The 20,756-nt window shown below is 45.3% G+C and overlaps 1 protein-coding gene across 3 annotated transcripts; it reads right to left on the reverse strand.

Moving 5' to 3' along the window:
• Positions 1 to 1,979: 1,979 nt before the first annotated feature.
• ALAD (aminolevulinate dehydratase) lies at positions 1,980 to 14,723 on the reverse strand. Of its 3 annotated transcripts, none has more exons than XM_063433026.1 (12): positions 14,627 to 14,723; positions 10,784 to 10,906; positions 10,651 to 10,701; positions 9,885 to 9,981; positions 8,507 to 8,642; positions 7,646 to 7,729; positions 6,563 to 6,651; positions 5,723 to 5,778; positions 4,223 to 4,310; positions 3,501 to 3,587; positions 2,776 to 2,905; positions 1,980 to 2,641 (listed from the first exon to the last, which is right to left on the reverse strand). In XM_063433026.1, the coding sequence occupies exons 2-12, from the start codon at positions 10,894 to 10,896 to the stop codon at positions 2,580 to 2,582; spliced, it is 993 nt and encodes a 330-aa protein (XP_063289096.1). In that variant the 5' UTR covers positions 10,897 to 10,906; positions 14,627 to 14,723; the 3' UTR covers positions 1,980 to 2,579. The 3 variants fall into 3 exon arrangements, with proteins under 3 accessions (XP_063289096.1, XP_063289097.1, XP_063289098.1); XM_063433027.1 differs by lacking the exon at positions 14,627 to 14,723 and adding an exon at positions 14,477 to 14,512; XM_063433028.1 differs by lacking the exon at positions 14,627 to 14,723 and adding an exon at positions 13,465 to 13,484.
• Between the last annotated feature and the right edge of the window lie 6,033 nt (positions 14,724 to 20,756).

Below are 20,756 nucleotides of genomic sequence, written 5' to 3' on the forward strand. Positions count from 1 at the left end.
AAGAGTTAGTGTGTGTGTGTTAGAGCCAGTGTGTGTATGTAAGAGTTTGTGTGTGTGTGTGTTAGAGCCAGTGTGTGTGTCTGTGTAAGAGTTAGTGTGTGTCTGTGTGTGTAAGAGTTAGTGTGTGTGTCTATAAGCTGTGTGTGTGTGAGACTGTGTGTGTTACAGCCAGTGAGTGTGTATTAGCAGTGTGTGTAAGAGATTGTTTGTGTGTGTCTGTTAGAGCCAGTGAGTGTGTATAAGCAGTGCAAGTGTGTAAGAGACTGTTTGTGTATAAGCAGTGTGTGTGTGTGTAAGCAGTATGTGTGTAATGGTCAGTGTGTGTGTGTGTATGAGCGAGTGAGTGTGTGACGCAAGGGGGTAAAGAAAAGTGGGATGAAGACACAAAACACATAAAAAAAGAATGCCAAACAGGGGATACAATATACAAAAAGGGAAAACAAGAGAACAAGGTGGTAAGATGCACAAAAGGGGCAAAAGAATGGGTAAGAGGGGCAAAAGTGGGAATATTAGACAGACAAGTGAAATTTGGTGGCCAGCAAAATGTGTCTTCGCATGTGTAGACAGAAGCCCTTGCACCGGCCCTGCCCATAGGAAAGCATTATTCAGTGATTTCCTATGGGGATTCTGGTGACACTGGAAGTCTTCATGCAGAGCGTCGTCAAAAGTCGTCTGAGCACCCAGAAATTTCTCAGAAACTGCAATAATTACCGCTGTAGGGTTAAGTGACATGGGACATTGCACCCAGACCATCTCAATGTGCTGACGTTGTCTGGAGGCCTACAGTGTCCTTTTAAAAGAAACAAGTGATTTAACTCCTGTGAAGAAATCCCTCTTTGTGTTCGGTATTTCTCCCCTTTTTCATTCGGTAGATGTAACTACCGAACAGACCACCCCCCGTGGCTCGTTAACTTCAAAGTATGCCTCAATTGAACCCTCTACCTGTGCGGTATTGCCGAACGCCACGTGGCTGAGAAAACAGCGGCCATCTTTTTTTGTGCGAACAAAGGCAGCGGGACTTGGTCGTCGAGTGTCTGGAACTAAAATCGGACACTTGACTTCACGAACACTGGTCCCAACATACAAACGCTGGATCTTTATTTCCCAAACAGCTAGAAGAGTGCTGTTTGGTACTTTTGTTAATTCGTATGAGGGGAACAATCGCTGCTAGGAGCCAGGGGAAACCGTTCGTGGAATTATTCGGTTTTTGCTACTTTACGAAATGGACCGGCAAAACTACCCAAACTCGTGGAACTGTTTTGGGCAGCAACCTCGCGGTTAGCTGGTCACAAAAGACTTACATACTTTTTGCGAACCCCTGAACCGATCTGGGTGAAATTTGAATATGTTGGTCACCCAGATCGGGGCTATTAGGGGACATATTATTATTATTATTTGTGGGGATACCATATGTATAAAGGGGTGTTCTAAATATTGGGTAAAACTGTATTTTTTCTGCCTGGAGATAATGAAGTTATTACTTTATCAGACTTGATTATCTCCAGGACTAGGGGAGGGAATTGTATGTTTCTGGTGGGAGTGTTTTATGTTTTCCTTGTTAATGATTGGATGTACTTTGTCCCTCCCTGTAGGATGTCCCCTTGCATGGGGACTTACATAAAAGCCAGTGTGTGATAATTAAAAGCCAGTTCTGTTGCACCCTTCTTCTAGACTCCGGCTGATGTTTGGGGATTCGTATGCTTTATTAAGGGAATCATCTTGTAAAGCGATTGCATTCGTATGGACATAGTTTATTTAATCTGCCGAACGGAGAGTTATAATCACTGATGCTCTGGCCGTTCGGAAGGAAAACTACTGAATGAGGATTGGATATACTGTCACGGTAGTTTACCCCAACTCGCAAGATTCAGTCCAACAATTGACAATATAGAGCAGAGATACGTCTTACCGGACCCTAGAATGGCTGTTAAATCCCAAACACATTCACTGCGGTTATGAGAAAAACACGGAATCTGGAATCATGAAAAACATTTTGTTTTATTCTGACGTTGTTATGGCTGGATCTACCAGCGTAGTGATAACAGTTCTGTCTGTGCAGCTCAGGGACAGAGAGACCATACTGAACAAAATCACAACTGCAGGACATTAGCAGCACGGGAACAATAAAAACAGCCATATTGTCAGCACACAACGAGAAAGAAAGGTTGGCTTTTATTTTAATTTCTAAAAACGGACATACGCGGTCTATGCAAGCTGACATCGGGATATTTTATAATATGAAAGTATGGCTGGAGGAACAAGCTTTCCATCTGCTAAATTCATTGGAATAAGACAAAGCTAAACTGGAAAATAAAAATCGAAGATTAAAATGAGTGCCCCTCTGCAGAGGGATTCAAGCACTGGTGGCAGTAAAAGTCTTCAGTGTTATAAACGTAGCGTTAAAAGGGGTTTTGGATGCAGCTTAACAAAAGGTTAATGTAAAATAAATCAGTCCTACTCTGCCAATTATAGTGCAAATTACATTTTCGCTATTGTGCCAAGGATGCGGATGCATGATCGCAGAGGGATAGTCTTGTGGTTGGATGTCTTCTGGGTACGTTCAAGATTAGAGGGTCACATTACGCCTCCTTTATCCATTTCAAGAGCTGAGGCACGTAATACGTTATAATTATATCAGCACCTGCAAAAAATAAATAAAAAAATAAAGTAAATAAAAAGACAAAAAATACAGACTATTTACAAAAGCTGGGGATGGATAAAAGAAGGATCCAGATGATTAAAAAGAGAAAGAGCGTGACTAAAAACGGCCCTTACCTGCTCTCCTGAAACCCGTCATGGCCTCCAGAACCGCCACCTTTAGGTTAAAAGCTCCAGCCTGCGCTCCGTGCCACAACATGGCGTATTCACCGGACACATGGTACACGGCCAGCGGTAAGTAGGGATGCTGGGAGAGGAGAACAACAAACACTCATAACAACACATTTACAATTCGAATGGCGACTTCGAAATTACGATAACAGCGTTATTCTCTAAACTGAGAATGCACCAGGGAAATGGCGAGTGTAAGGCTGAAGGGTTTATTCAATCGATAGTGGAAATAAAAAAAATACAAAATACAAAACCCAGACTGAAATGGTTAGAGTTTGAGAAATATTGTAATTCAGCCATTCAGTTCCCTGTTAAATTCCCGTTTAGTGAATAACTCTGTCAATGCTTCCATACAGAACATGTCCTGCCTTTATTTTGGAAGTGATGTGCCGCTGTTACAGCCAGATCGGAAGCGTCTCCGTCCCCTCTGTTGGCAGTGATCGAAGCTGGGCTGTTACCTGTGTGGGGCGTGCTATAGGGAATTTGTGGCACTTAGCGATGTGTTTATTATGGCCTGTGTTCCACTCTATCCTGGGGAATGGTTCTCTATGGTAGATAATGAGACAGTGGCGGGGTAATGGAATTTGCAAAACGCAGTGAGGTGTCAGAAAGTTCCCGGAAAACGACTGTATTACAAGATATGATTTATGAATCACAGGGGCTTCCATTACCTTGTCTTTGACTTCTCTAAGCAGGTCCAAATACGGCATCCCTGGTTTCACCATGAGCATATCGGCTCCTTCCCTCACATCGCGGTCCTAGAAACAGCAAGAAACAGTTCGTTACACGAGTGTAAATGGCCTGAGTTTGAATACATAACAGATACTGCGTGCTCTGAGGTTACACTCACTCTCTAAACTGAACGAAAACCCACCAGCTAAATACAGGTTAGGGAACAGCGTGCAAACACAGCATACCCCACACACCCACAATATGTGCCCCGTTTGGAGGGGACTACAGGAAAGTCTTTGGATGCCATTAGGCAGTAAGTATTGCAGTCAGCATGTTAATCTCCCATTCTCCCATGTTAATATTAGTGTAGAACCCACAGATATTGGGGTACTGTGACGTAGGTGTGGGTTTAACATGACATGGACACGTGGTGGAACTGAATCCCCAGATTTGTTTGCTATGGCAGGTGATTTTAAGTAGCTTTGATCGATTTAAAAATGTATTTTTGGTGCAATGTTCCCTAATCTGTAGTTTGTATATGTTTTGGTCTTTACAATAGTACCACTACTTAGAAATGCATCAGCTGGCTGACGGGTATCACGACAACACGAGAGACACACGGCAGCTACAGACATCTGTTACATTCTCACAGCTAAAACTAAATATGTGTCAAATACAGGAGGCTTTCTACAGAGAGGAAGTGTGGATAGAATCAACTTACGACAGCCCTGTTGGCCAGTCCGCGTGCACCAGGGGGCAGCTGGTAACATTTCCGATCTCCAAACGCGGGTTTGGACTGCGCTGCATCCCTTTAATAATAAATAAAATAAAAACATTAATAAACCAGGAATTGAAGGGAGACAAAAGAAAAAAAAACACAAAAAAAATAAAGAAAGAAAAATATAATTTTAGAACAAAATAGGCCTATTGGAAAAGGTGCAATTCCCTTGTCAATCCTCCAAAATTACCAACTCAACAAATTTGTGCAATAATGAGCCCCAGGCACGAGGATTCCGGCTTCCCATCAGACACCATGGTAGAATGGAAATGTCAGAATGCGGTAGCGGAATATTTACACATGGTCACCGTTTGCCAAATATTAAATCTAACACGAGACAGTCGTCCCCGCTTCATATACTGCATAGCGTGTGATTGTTCTGGAACTTAAAATAAATCTCAACACAGTCAAAAATTGATTTTTATGATCATTCTGTCTATATAAAAACCTCAAAAAGTGACAGAACTGCCTTAAAAGGAATATTTCACGCACCATAACTACTATAGTCTGCTGTAGTTCATTAGCAGTGGCTCCCTGCACTGCGCTAGCCCGGTGGCACAGGGATTTGCTAATTGGCTAAGAGTGCTCAGTTGACTCAACCCCTGCACGGGTTAGCTCAGTGGAGCCATTGGAGGAGGGACTGGAACACAGTGGACCACACAACGGTTTTCTATTAGAAATGAAATATTGCTGCTCCCTCTATTACAAGTTCTGAATTATTTGCTGCCATATATCCGCACTGTACATTTTTAAGACGCTGTGGAATATGTTGGTAATTAGATAGGACAATGAAAATTGGCTTCAAACATATCGAATAAGGTTTAAAAAGAAACTAAAGTAAATCTGTATCCACATAGACTCGTTTTAGATAATGATTTACGGTGTATGTTACACGAAGTAGATTCTCGTATTAAAACACAGTGTGCTGTGGAATTCACACATTGATTTCAGCACAATGAATTATCCTGGAGCTATATATAAGGGTGAAAAGTCCACGCTGAATATTAACCTTTTCCTGGTGCTCAGCAAGAAGCTCAGAGTAGATATATACCAGAGTAAAGTTCACGCTGAATATTAACCTTTTCCCAGATGACAGCAAGAAGCTTAGGAGGTGTAAATATTGGTATAAAGTAAGTGCTGAGTACATTAACCCTCATCCACCTGATCTAAATGTCCTCTTATACTGGGGTAACCTGTGCTTAGCTTTTATTGGGGAAGTAGTTAATTGTCAATTAATAAGCACATCAATTAGTGAGGAAGGACTGGTTCTGTAAAATCTCACACACTGACGTTTATCGCCAGCTCAGCCTGTAAGATTATGGCAGCAACAAAAATTATACAACGTGGAAAAATATTTCACTTTAAAAAAAAAAACCAAAAAAACCCCAACAATATAAACAAAACAAAACCCCCACCGGTTCCCACCCCAATGTTCGGAGATACCTGAATGGTCCATAGAAGCAGGATGCAAATTTGGCGCTGTAACTCATTACTGAAACCTGAGAGCAGAGAGAAGGGATTGCACAATAAATATATAAATACATAAAATAAAGAATTACAATCCTAAGTCACTGCCACAGTAACTTACTAAAATGAGAATTGGCAGGAAGTTAAATGGAGTTTGAAGGCCAAAATAGACAAGACAGGAAGCATAGATTACTTTGGCCTTAAATGTCAAATTCCCTTTGAATGAAATCACCCCGTGTGTAAGTGTGGGATCCTTGTGTGAAATCAGCAGGTTTCAGAATCCATTTTCCACCCGGGCAGAGGAGTAAACGCTGTATTAAGTATTTCAAATTCATGTATTAGTTCATATTTAAGTTGCTCCAAGCAGAGAGCAATGGGAGTTGGCTGCCCTATTAACTATTACTTATCCCGTGAAGTACGGTGTAGAGAGACAAATTAACCCCTTCCCTGCAAGGTATGCCGAGGGTTTCATGGGAGTAAATGTTTTCCAGCTATATCCTCCTGGTGATTATCCTGCTGGATGTAGGTGTATATTTAATAATGGGCAATTTGTAACAAACCCTGTACACAGCTGCAATTGCTAAAGGAGAAGATGCCAGAGATTTTAGGAACCAGATTGTAGGTCAAGAAAAAAAAAGTAATTGGTCCTAAAAGAGTTTCGAATTTCTAGAAGCTGTAACAAATTATTCTGCTCAGTATCACAGAGCCCACGAGTGACACGGATTAGGGAGTTCCACTTTCTGTACGATCGGACTGAATATTAAATAATATGTGCGCATTGCAGGTGCTCTGGGAGAGGAAAGGTTAAATGATCACCTTGTTGCCCAGGTTATTGGAAATTAAGGCGTTTTTTATGGCTCCGATCCGTCCATCCATCATGTCTGACGGGGCAACCACGTGGCATCCTGCAATAAATAATTGTATTAATGAGGAATTAACATACAGGGGTGAGATCCCCCCCTCACTGTGAACCCAGAGTTTTATCCTGCAATAAATTCTCGTATTAAGGAGGGGTTAACATACAGAGGTGAGACCCCCCTCACTGTGAACCCCGAGTTTTATCCTGCAATAAATTATTGTATTAAGGACTGGTTAACATACAGAGGTGAGACCCCCCTCACAGTGAACCCAGAGTTTTATCCTGCATCAAATTCTCGTAATAATGAGGGATTAACATACAGAGGTGAGATCCCCCCTCAGTGTGAACCCCGAGTTTTATTCTGCAATAAATTATCGTATTAAAGAGGGATTAGCATACAGAGGTGAGATCCCCCCTCACAGCGAACCCAGAGTTTTATCCTGCAAACCCCTCGTGTGTTAATAGGATATAAAAAGGAGGAAAGCATAGTTGACTTAAGATACATTTTGTAGTTCGTTAATTTGTCCTTAAATCTGAAATCTGACTTTAGTGAATAAGTCAGAGATTGTGCTGGAGCAGAGAGCATCTTGATAAACTGAAATACACAACGTTCCAGCGCTCAAGGTTGATTCCCACCGAGTCCTAATCCACTTTATGTATCACAGTTTGTGTTTTCTTATTGTAACAGAATTTAGCAGACTTTCTTCACCCAGAGCAACCAATTAATCAGTTACCACATGGCTGGGCTAGCGCTATCAGATCACAGTATGGATTCAATCACAAAATAGCCTGCATGATCAATCACCATCATTCAATGTACAGTCTTCACCCAGTCCCAGGTCCACGTGTCAGCACAGATAAAGATGCTGAAACACTGAGACGTTAATGTAAGTGCTGTTTATTGTATGTATTGGTGGACCCAGGCCCGCGATGTGGATGAAATAAACAGAAGTCTCGGTGTTGTGGACTTTGTTCTCATGTACTGTGTCTCGGCCTCAGCTATCCACTTTATATCATAGTGTGCGGTTTCTGTCCATTACCTGCTTTGGCGTAAGCAAGCGCCACATCAGCTAATCGCTGGCAACTGGCCTCGTTCTGAATGCTGCCATCTTCCCGCAGGATCCCTAGACAACACAAAAAATACTGTATTACAAACATTGCCTCGAGTGTGGAGTCATTCCATCTTATCCTAGGTTTATCACAATCAAACACACAGAAAATAAATGTAAAAATAAACCAACCATAAAATAGCCGTGTTTTACTAGTTTAACTCCTGGGAGAGCAGTTACAGGCAATGTTATAGAAGTCACTTTACCATGTGTGATGTCTGCCTTTTTACTGCTGGAGTATGTTACATCGTTATAAAGGCTAAGAAGAGATCATCAAGGTCAGCCTCTCACATTTGTTTTTGCTGTTGATCCAAAAGAAGGCAATGAACCCAGTTTGAAGCACTTCCAATTTTGCATCAAACTAGGAAACAAAATCCTTCTTGGCCCCAAAATGGCAGTCAGATTAATCCTTGGATCAAGAAGCTATTACCCCATTAATTAAATTTGATATATCTGAATATTGTTTTATTGCAAGTATTTATCCAATTGCTGTTTAAACATCTGTATGCACTCTGACAAAACCACCTCTTCAGGCAGAGCATGTCACATCCTTATTGGTGTAACTGTAAAAAAACTTTTCTTTGCCTTAGACTAAATCTCTTTTCTTCCAGTCTAAATGCGTGACCTTTTGTCCTATGTATAGTCCGGTTTGTGAATAGATTTTCGGACAATGTAATATTATATTAGAGGTGGACGAAACGCGTTAAAAGAGTCACATTATATTCCGCCATTGTAGGAGCCGTGTAGGCCTGAGCTCAACATCTGTAGCTGTAACAGAGAGAGGCGCCTCACCGCAGTGTCCGTGGGACGTGTAAGGACAAAGGCAGACATCGCAGGCAATAAGCAACTCTGGAAACGCAGCCCGGATCTTCCGTATCGCCAGAATGGCAGGAGTATCGTCTGCGTCTGCCGCAGAACCACGAACATCCTGGAAGGAAGAAGAATGGAGAGAACGGGGGTAATGTAGATAACAAGTTACTGAAAACAAGGACAATCAGAAAGAAAACCCCCAAAATAAAAACATCTTTACATCTCAGTTGAATCTAATGGAACAAATCAGACTTGATGGACATAAGGTGCACCCCCGACATTAACAAACTGGTTTTACCAACAGACTGACGCCCAACTCGCCAAAACTGGGAGCGGGTTTCTAAAGAGGGACATAGATACTTTCTAGGCAAACTGGGGCCATGTTTACTTAGAAAGAATCTGTAAAAATGGAAGGTGAAAAAATAAAGAAATACGTACTTCTTCAATAAAAGCCAATATTCTGAGCTTAACTCTGTTGCAATATTGCTTTAAAATGAAATTCTTCTCTCTGGATCCATGACCGATTAATTATTAACACAATGTCCTACATTGCACCCTGCCCTTTATTAATGAAACAGGCTAGCATTTGACAGCACAATCTCGCTTGAAAAATAATCCCATCTACCTAATGTTTTTACTATAACTAACTCTATCCTATACATTCGGATTGATGATTCTTTCCACAATTTTGTTAATGAACAGGTCACCGGAGTTAGATTATATTCACAAGCACACATTGTATAGATGTATTGATATAAATTTTAAAGAAATATATCTTTATTAGTACAAAAAGGCCTAGGGTCACAGCATTGGGATTGCGGTCCATTTGGAGGTAACATTTAGGATCTATTGGTAAACGTATTGCTGCATGTATATTATTGGATCATGTAGACCTGGCTCCCCCAAACTCCGTCCCTCCAGATGTTGCTGAACTACAACTCCCATGATTCTCAGCCTCTTCCATTCATAGAATTATGGGAGTTGTAGTTCAGCAACATCTGGAGGGCCGGAGTTTGGGGAAGCCTGATGTAGACTATTTGATGTTAGTTTGATTGAGATTTCTTGAAATTGATATAATGGATTGCATTGCATGAATTTCTATTTTTATTAAATTTTGTACTAATAAAGATTGCTATAGTATAATATAATATTTATTGATCATCTTTGGGGGAAACAGAGGCACTGGGAGGAGTCCAAAAAAAGCAGGGGGAACAGTGATACCAGTTTCTTTAAAATAATAGGATTGTTATAACAAAACCTAGCAAAAAATATATCCAGCTAACTCCAACCTGATGTTCCGGGTCAGGAGTTACCCCCAAATATTGGTCAGGGCAAGATGGAAAGTTTAAAAAAGACCTACCTTGATCACTCTGCTTGGGACTCCAAAAATGATAATACTCTTCAGCCCGTCATTTACCAGAGGGTTCAGCTTTTCTTCCAACTTGTTCACCCCGTACCTGCAGGGAGCGTTACATACACAGTGCTTACAGGAGGCCACGATTCAGCTAAATTTAACTTGGCGGCACATTCATTATAAATTCCCGGGCGCACTGTGTGCAGCACAATCAGGGAATTTTTACTAAACATTACGAAATTTGCAACTGTGTTGGTTACAGTGATGAAGGAGCTAGACCAGAGCAGCGATAGCTAGAAAACGCCAACAACAAACACCAGCTCAAGGAAAGGCGGCATGCGGTTGACGTAGCTAGGACTCCTACCAGCCCCCTATTGCACAGGGTGATGCTTGATTTTACATGCTTAATTGAAATATACATATATAGCGTTTTTAAAAATTTACTGAAATACTGTGCCACGCACCTCCTGATGGTGGCAGCTCTTTAAAAAGGATGTGGTTTACTGTTAGTACATTAGAAAAAGACATCGGCCATAATAAGCATTACCCACAATGCTGTGCTCAGCCCCAGGCGCCCTCTCATTCAGGAGCTTTGAAAAGGAATTCTGGCACACTGATCAAATAACATAACAAAATAGTTAAATAAAACCGAGCACAAACTAGGCGACCTTTACTATTTATTGTGAAATAAAGCCAGGCAGCTTAAAGCAACATTACTGGAGAGACAGGTTCCCAAAAACGGAAATTAATGTTACAGAAGCTGAATTATTACCTGGCTTGGCCGGGCAGGCTGGGGATATCCTCAACCGCATCCGCGTTATCTCTAAAATCACAAGAAAAAGGCATTCACTGAGAGGCAGAAATAAAACACACAATACAGAGAACACACACGCAGAGGGACTTACGTGACGAAGATGGGGTACATGAGATTGGTGGCATCTATGCTGGTGGCACTGGCCTGCCAGGCTCGGAGAACTGGGTGGAAATAACCGCTGTGCAAAATGGATTCCGCCTGCATCTTCTAATGGCTGCAACACAAGGCGTCCACTGAGTTTGGATGGGTTGCATAGATATTTATGGACAATTTATATAAATATATGTTTTTTAAATGTATATATATGAATTGAATAAAACATATTTCAATTTAGAATGTCACTAGATTAAAATCTTCAGCATGTTTTGTGCTTTTAGCGAAGGCGGCCAGGAATCAGATGTTGCCATCACATTATTCCGTGAAGCATCGCCCAGTTAATGCGAGTTTCGGAGTTATTAGGAGACTAACATTACTGAAAGTCTAAGCACAAACTAAACCACAACAGAACATTATCTGCCCCGATCTATTCTGTAGGGTGTCCACACTCCTTCAGGGCTCTGGATACACACTATCTGCACACTGTCAAGTCTGATAGTAAGCCTGCCCGCCAAGTTCTCAAAACCTACTGTGACAAGATTAGGATTTATCACACCCAGCATGAACCAAAAAAATATTCATGTGAAGATTCTAGGAATTACTAATTACCTATTTAATTATATTCTATCATAAAAAATAAAAAAAACACAACACCTTTCTTCAAACCTGATTTACTAGTCATTTTATACAAATTGTCACACCAGGTACATTTTCAAACACATGGTACATATCAAAGCAGCATAATTACAGGCTAAACCATATATAGAATAATATGCCAGCAATAACAAGCGCAGAAGGGGCTCATTCACTAAACTATAAACTGAAGCAAACAATCCAAATGGCACAATTTAGACTAAAACAGCCAAGCTATGAGCCTACGGGAGTCGGACATTTAATCCATACTTGCCATTGGGACCTTCGTGCATAAGCAGGAGTTATCACATAGCTCCAATACAATATTGAGGGATCACTTGGCCGTGACAAATGCCAGCCCTTTCATCCCCCCGAAACGGAGCCATTTATTCACACAGGGCAGTAACTTTTGGAATTTGAATTGTTAAACACTACTAGTACTGTTTACTCACAACATAGAGGGCATCGAGGGGTTAAATATCACATCGAATATAAGTGTAGAACTGCACTGGGGAGCGAGGGGTCTTAAAGACCGTTTACCCGGGGAATTTCTAGGGGTTCATTCGACAAACAGTGAATTGTGTCACTGTAACAGTCAAATTGCACAATTCCATCATAACAACAAATTGTAACGATCTTGTCCACTCCGGGCATTTTGGCCAATATTAGGCTTTTGTTGTAATTTTATCACAAACTCGTCATTAACTAAATTATTCACTAAAGGGTGAGCTCACAAGGAAACTGCACATTTTATCCCTAAATAGAAAAAAGGGTCAAATTTGCTGAATTGGAGAATTATTTTGCAGTCAGCTTTTTGGGTTTAAAAGCAGCATTTTCTCGTCGGTTTTCCAGCGTCCCCAGTGCAGCAGATAATGCGGTTAGTGAATGAGATGTAAAGATGGTTGATGTCTGCGGACGGCAGATAAGAGACGAGCCGAGCTTGTGGAATGCTGGTCTGGGCAGAGAGATCGAACAGCATCAGGGCAGCGCCCCTTTAACCAGAGCGTGGCGATAAAGGAAAAACTGGCGATACAGGCATAATATTAACCTCATCATTAAACTGCAGCCATTTCAAATACCGCTCATTTAGAGCACGAAAATGAAAAGACTGAAAAGCAGGTTTGAAAGTATGTCTAGATATATCTGCTGCCATGTCATTACAGCCCAGTACTGCAAACATGGGCTTCACACCTATGGGAACAGTCCGAGCAACATAATTACTACAGACCAGTATAGCAACATGATTACTACAGACTGGTACAGTGGTTATGGTGCTAGGATTGCATTGGTGCAGTCCATGTTTTCGTATGCAGTTTTAGAACAGTTTGACAACTTATCTGGGTCCTGTTGGGTTCCTGCGGCTGCAACAGAATCCAAATACAAAAAAACAAGTCCTGCGCTCAAACTCCCACTACTCTTGGGCGGCAGCAAAAACCATAGTACGTCAGCCCCAATACATACAGTAAAAACATTACCTGCGCTCTTCCCAATGGCCATGAGAGAGGATGCCCGCCTGCCACATGCCATAGGGATTTGGGAAGAGAGCAGGTAACTTTTTTCTTTGTTTTTTTAATTCCAGAGAATCCAGTTACCCTCCTGCTGAGCTATAATGTGCTCATTGGGAGAGAGAGAGAGCTAAACAACACACTGTTTAGCAGCAGATTTCCTAAAACAAAATACCCTCTGATATTGCCAAGGCACGTCTGGCACCATAACCACTGCAGGGGGCTGTAAGAGCTTACAGGGACTGACACCAATACATTGGGAGGTTTATGGACAGGTTTTCAAACTGCGTAATTAGAGACGTATAACAGGGGCCAGCGCATTAAGCCACTTTACAGAATAACCATGCCTGCACTGTGCCACGCACCACCTACCAGCACCACATAACCCCAGCTCCCACTGCTGCCATCCCACTAACCTCATCCACCTACCGTCTCCCTGTTACCCCAGGCACTAAACCTTTCCCACTTATAGCCCTCCTGCTCCTCCAATCAACCTGCATGCCACTCACCCAGTTCTGTCTGTCTGTCACTCACTCACCCAGTGTCTGTCTGTCTGTCACTCACTCACCCAGTGTCTGTCTGTCACCCACTCAGTGTATGTCTGTCACTCACTCACCCACCCAGTGTCTGTCTGTCTGTCACTCACCCAGTGTCTGTCTGTCTGTCACTCACTCACCCAGTGTCTGTCTGTCACTCACTCACCCAGTGTCTGTCTGTCACTCACTCACCCAGTGTCTGTCTGTCTGTCACTCACCCAGTGTCTGTCTGTCTGTCACTCACCCAGTGTCTGTCTGTCTGTCACTCACCCAGTGTCTGTCTGTCTGCCACCCACCCAGTGTCTGTCTGTCTGCCACCCACCCAGTGTCTGTCTGTCTGCCACCCACCCAGTGTCTGTCTGTCTGTCTCTCACCCAGTGTCTGTCTGTCTGTCTCTCACCCAGTGTCTGTTTGTCTGTCTCTCACCCAGTGTCTGTCTGTCTGTCTCTCATTCACCCAGTGTCTGTTTGTCTCTCATTCACCCAGTGTCTGTCTGTCTCTCATTCACCCAGTGTCTGTCTGTCTCTCATTCACCCAGTGTCTGTCTGTCTGTCACTCACCCAGTGTCTGTCTGTCTGTCACTCACCCAGTGTCTGTCTGTCTGTCACTCACCCAGTGTCTGTCTGTCTGTCACTCACCCAGTTTCTGTCTGTCTGTCTCTCACCCAGTGTCTGTCACTCACCCAGTGTCTGTCTGTCTGTCTCTCACCCAGTGTCTGTCTTTCTCTCATCCAGTGTCTGTCTGTCTCTCATCCAGTGTCTGTCTGTCTCTCACCCAGTGTCTGTCACTCACCCAGTGTCTGTCTGTCTGTCTCTCACCCAGTGTCTGTCTGTCTCTCACCCAGTGTCTGTCTGTCTGTCTCTCACCCAGTGTCTGTCTGTCTGTCTATCTATCACTCACCCAGTGTCTGTCTGTCTGTCTCTCACCCAGTGTCTGTCACTCACCCAGTGTCTGTCTGTCTGTCTCTCACCCAGTGTCTGTCTGTCTCTCACCCAGTGTCTGTCTGTCTCTCACCCAGTGTCTGTCTGTCTGTCTGTCACCCAGTGTCTGTCTCTCACCCAGTGTCTGTCTGTCTCTCACCCAGTGTCTGTCTGTCTGTCTCTCACCCAGTGTCTGTCTGTCTGTCTCTCACCCAGTGTCTGTCACTCACCCAGTGTCTGTCACTCACCCAGTGTCTGTCTGTCTGTCTGTGTGTCCTGGTAGCTCTGATCTCTCTCCAGGCTGTAACTTCCTTTTTACAAACACATGGCTCAGCCTCTCCCACGTGACTCGGAAACAGACCGGGACACGCCCCCAGATCTACCATTCACTGGAAACAGCCAAACAGCAATGTAACCTGCTGCCACCTAGCGGCAGGAAATGGGAATAGCGGCTCCATGAGGATTCCTAGCATTTACCTCCTACACCGGGAAGGACTATCTCAGTGACCGGGAATAGCGGCTCCATGAGGATTCCTAGCATTTACCTCCTACACCGGGAAGGACTATCTCAGTGACCGGGAATAGCGGCTCCATGAGGATTCCTAGCATTTACCTCCTACACCAGGAAGGACTATCTCAGTGACCGGGAATAGCGGCTCCATGAGGATTCCTAGCATTTACCTCCTACACCGGGAAGGACTATCTCAGTGACCGGGAATAGCGGCTCCATGAGGATTCCTAGCATTTACCTCCTACACCAGGAAGGACTATCTCAGTGACCGGGAATAGCGGCTCCATGAGGATTCCTAGCATTTACCTCCTACACCGGGAAGGACTATCTCAGTGACCGGGAATAGCGGCTCCATGAGGATTCCTAGCATTTACCTCCTACACCAGGAAGGACTATCTCAGTGACCGGGAATAGCGGCTCCATGAGGATTCCTAGCATTTACCTCCTACACCGGGAAGGACTATCTCAGTGACCGGGAATAGCGGCTCCATGAGGATTCCTAGCATTTACCTCCTACACCAGGAAGGACTATCTCAGTGACCGGGAATAGCGGCTCCATGAGGATTCCTAGCATTTACCTCCTACACCGGGAAGGACTATCTCAGTGACCGGGAATAGCGGCTCCATGAGGATTCCTAGCATTTACCTCCTACACCAGGAAGGACTCTCTCAGTGACCGGGAATAGCGGCTCCATGCGGATTCCTAGCATTTACCTCCTACACCAGGAAGGACTCTCTCAGTGACCGGGAATACCGGCTCCATGAGGATTCCTAGCATTTACCTCCTACACCAGGAAGGACTATCTCAGTGACCGGGAATAGCGGCTCCATGAGGATTCCTAGCATTTACCTCCTACACCCGGAAGGACTATCTCAGTGACCGAGAATAGCGGCTCCATGAGGATTCCTAGCATTTACCCCCTACACCAGGAAGGACTATCTCAGTGACCGGGAATAGCGGCTCCATGAGGATTCCTAGCATTTACCTCCTACACCAGGAAGGACTCTCTCAGTGACCGGGAATAGCGGCTCCATGAGGATTCATAGCATTTACCTCCTACACCAGGAAGGACTCTCTCAGTGACCGGGAATAGCGGCTCCATGAGGATTCCTAGCATTTACCTCCTACACCAGGAAGGACTATCTCAGTGACCAGGAATAGCGGCTCCATGCGGATTCCTAGCATTTACCTCCTACACCAGGAAGGACTCTCTCAGTGACCGGGAATAGCGGCTCCATGAGGATTCATAGCATTTACCTCCTACACCAGGAAGGACTATCTCAGTGACCGGGAATAGCGGCTCCATGAGGATTCCTAGCATTTACCTCCTACACCAGGAAGGACTATCTCAGTGACCGGGAATAGCGGCTCCATGAGGATTCCTAGCATTTACCTCCTACACCAGGAAGGACTATCTCAGTGACCGGGAATAGCGGCTCCATGAGGATTCCTAGCATTTACCTCCTACACCAGGAAGGACTATCTCAGTGACCGGGAATAGCGGCTCCATGAGGATTCCTAGCATTTACCTCCTACACCAGGAAGGACTATCTCAGTGACCAGGAATAGCGGCTCCATGAGGATTCCTAGCATTTACCTCCTACACCAGGAAGGACTATCTCAGTGACCGGGAATAGCGGCTCCATGGGGATTCCTAGCATTTACCTCCTACACCGGGAAGGACTATCTCAGTGACTGGAAATAGCGGCTCCATGAGGATTCCTAGCATTTACCTCCTACACCGGGAAGGACTATCTCAGTGACCGGGAATAGCGGCTCCATGAGGATTCCTAGCATTTACCTCTTACACCAGGAAGGACTATCTCAGTGACCGGGAATAGCGGCTCCATGGGGATTCCTAGCATTTATCTCCTACACCAGGAAGGACTATCTCAGTGACCGGGAATAGCAGCTCCATGGGGATTCCTAGCATATACCTCCTACACCAGGAAGGACTATCTCAGTGACCGGGAATAGCGGCTCCATGAGGATTTCTAGCATTTACCTCCTACACCGGGAAGGACTATCTCAGTGACCGGGAATAGCGGCTCCATGAGGATTCCTAGCATTTACCTCCTACACCAGGAAGGACTCTCAGTGACCGGGAATAGCGGCTCCATGAGGATTCATAGCATTAACTTCGTACACCAGGAAGGACTATCTCAGTGACCGGGAATAGCGGCTCCATGAGGAATCCTAGCATTTACCTCCTACACCAGGAAGGACTATCTCAGTGACCGGGAATAGCGGCTCCATGAGGATTCCTAGCATTTACCTCCTACACCAGGAAGGACTCTCTCAGTGACCGGGAATAGCGGCTCCATGGGGATTCCTAGCATTTACCTCCTACACCAGGAAGGACTATCTCAGTGACCGGGAATAGCGGCTCCATGGGGATTCCTAGCATTTACCTCCTACACCAGGAAGGACTATCTCAGTGACCGGGAATAGCGGCTCCATGGGGATTCCTAGCATTTACCTCCTACACCACGAAGGACTATCTCAGTGACCGGGAATAGCGGCTCCATGGGGATTCCTAGCATTTACCTCCTACACCACGAAGGACTATCTCAGTGACCGGGAATAGCGGCTCCATGGGGATTCCTAGCATTTACCTCCTACACCAGGAAGGAATATCTCAGTGACCGGGAATAGCGGCTCCATGAGGATTCCCTAGCATTTACCTCCTACACCAGGAAGGACTGTCTCAGTGACCGGGAATAGCGGCTCTATGAGGATTCCTAGCATTTACCTCCTACACCAGGAAGGAATATCTCAGTGACCGGGAATAGCGGCTCCATGAGGATTCCCTAGCATTTACCTCCTACACCAGGAAGGACTGTCTCAGTGACCGGGAATAGCGGCTCTATGAGGATTCCTAGCATTTACCTCCTACACCAGGAAGGACTATCTCAGTGACCGGGAATAGCGGCTCCATGAGGATTCCTAGCATTTACCTCCTACACCAGGAAGGACTATCTCAGTGACCGGGAATAGCGGCTCCATGAGGATTCCTAGCATTTACCTCCTACACCAGGAAGGACTATCTCAGTGACCGGGAATAGCGGCTCCATGAGGATTCATAGCATGTACCTCCTACACCAGGAAGGACTATCTCAGTGACCGGGAATAGCGGCTCCATTAGGATTCATAGCATGTACCTCCTACACCAGGAAGGACTATCTCAGTGACCGGGAATAGCGGCTCCATTGAGATTCATAGCATGTACCTCCTACACCAGGAAGGACTATCTCAGTGACCAGGAATAGCGGCTCCATGGGGATTCCTAGCATTTACCTCCTACACCAGGAAGGACTATCTCAGTGACCGGGAATAGCGGCTCCATGGGGATTCCTAGTATTTACCTCCTACACCAGGAAGGACTATCTCAGTGACCGGGAATAGCGGCTCCATGGGGATTCCTAGCATTTACCTCCTACACCACGAAGGACTATCTCAGTGACCGGGAATAGCGGCTCCATGGGGATTCCTAGCATTTACCTCCTACACCACGAAGGACTATCTCAGTGACCGGGAATAGCAGCTCCATGGGGATTCCTAGCATTTACCTCCTACACCAGGAAGGAATATCTCAGTGACCGGGAATAGCGGCTCCATGAGGATTCCCTAGCATTTACCTCCTACACCAGGAAGGACTGTCTCAGTGACCGGGAATAGCGGCTCTATGAGGATTCCTAGCATTTACCTCCTACACCAGGAAGGACTATCTCAGTGACCGGGAATAGCGTCTCCATGAGGATTCCTAGCATTTACCTCCTACACCAGGAAGGACTATCTCAGTGACCGGGAATAGCGGCTCCATGAGGATTCCTAGCACTTACCTCCTACACCAGGAAGGACTATCTCAGTGACCGGGAATAGCGGCTCCATGAGGATTCATAGCATGTACCTCCTACACCAGGAAGGACTATCTCAGTGACCGGGAATAGCGGCTCCATGAGGATTCCTAGCATTTACCTCCTACACCACGAAGGACTATCTCAGTGACCGGGAATAGCGGCTCCATGGGGATTCCTAGCATTTACCTCCTACACCAGGAAGGAATATCTCAGTGACCGGGAATAGCGGCTCCATGAGGATTCCCTAGCATTTACCTCCTACACCAGGAAGGACTGTCTCAGTGACCGGGAATAGCGGCTCCATGGGGATTCCTAGCATTTACCTCCTACACCACGAAGGACTATCTCAGTGACCGGGAATAGCGGCTCCATGGGGATTCCTAGCATTTACCTCCTACACCACGAAGGACTATCTCAGTGACCGGGAATAGCGGCTCCATGGGGATTCCTAGCATTTACCTCCTACACCAGGAAGGAATATCTCAGTGACCGGGAATAGCGGCTCCATGAGGATTCCCTAGCATTTACCTCCTACACCAGGAAGGACTGTCTCAGTGACCGGGAATAGCGGCTCTATGAGGATTCCTAGCATTTACCTCCTACACCAGGAAGGACTATCTCAGTGACCGGGAATAGCGGCTCCATGAGGATTCCTAGCATTTACCTCCTACACCAGGAAGGACTATCTCAGTGACCGGGAATAGCGGCTCCATGAGGATTCCTAGCATTTACCTCCTACACCAGGAAGGACTATCTCAGTGACCGGGAATAGCGGCTCCATGAGGATTCATAGCATGTACCTCCTACACCAGGAAGGACTATCTCAGTGACCGGGAATAGCGGCTCCATTAGGATTCATAGCATGTACCTCCTACACCAGGAAGGACTATCTCAGTGACCGGGAATAGCGGCTCCATTGAGATTCATAGCATGTACCTCCTACACCAGGAAGAACTATCTCAGTGACCAGGAATAGCGGCTCCATGGGGATTCCTAGCATTTACCTCCTACACCAGGAAGGACTATCTCAGTGACCGGGAATAGCGGCTCCATGGGGATTCCTAGTATTTACCTCCTACACCAGGAAGGACTATCTCAGTGACCGGGAATAGCGGCTCCATGGGGATTCCTAGCATTTACCTCCTACACCACGAAGGACTATCTCAGTGACCGGGAATAGCGGCTCCATGGGGATTCCTAGCATTTACCTCCTACACCACGAAGGACTATCTCAGTGACCGGGAATAGCAGCTCCATGGGGATTCCTAGCATTTACCTCCTACACCAGGAAGGAATATCTCAGTGACCGGGAATAGCGGCTCCATGAGGATTCCCTAGCATTTACCTCCTACACCAGGAAGGACTGTCTCAGTGACCGGGAATAGCGGCTCTATGAGGATTCCTAGCATTTACCTCCTACACCAGGAAGGACTATCTCAGTGACCGGGAATAGCGTCTCCATGAGGATTCCTAGCATTTACCTCCTACACCAGGAAGGACTATCTCAGTGACCGGGAATAGCGGCTCCATGAGGATTCCTAGCACTTACCTCCTACACCAGGAAGGACTATCTCAGTGACCGGGAATAGCGGCTCCATGAGGATTCATAGCATGTACCTCCTACACCAGGAAGGACTATCTCAGTGACCGGGAATAGCGGCTCCATGAGGATTCCTAGCATTTACCTCCTACACCAGGAAGGACTATCTCAGTGACCGGGAATAGCGGCTCCATGAGGATTCATAGCATGTACCTCCTACACCAGGAAGGACTATCTCAGTGATCGGGAATAGCGGCTCCATTAGGATTCATAGCATGTACCTCCTACACCAGGAAGGACTATCTCAGTGACCGGGAATAGCGGCTCCATGGGGATTCCCTAGCATTTACCTCCTACACCAGGAAGGAATATCTCAGTGACCGGGAATAGCGGCTCCATGAGGATTCCCTAGCATTTACCTCCTACACCAGGAAGGAATATCTCAGTGACCGGGAATAGCAG

This window comes from Pelobates fuscus, chromosome 9 (genome assembly GCF_036172605.1).
Source record: "Pelobates fuscus isolate aPelFus1 chromosome 9, aPelFus1.pri, whole genome shotgun sequence".
NCBI lineage: Eukaryota > Metazoa > Chordata > Amphibia > Anura > Pelobatidae > Pelobates > Pelobates fuscus.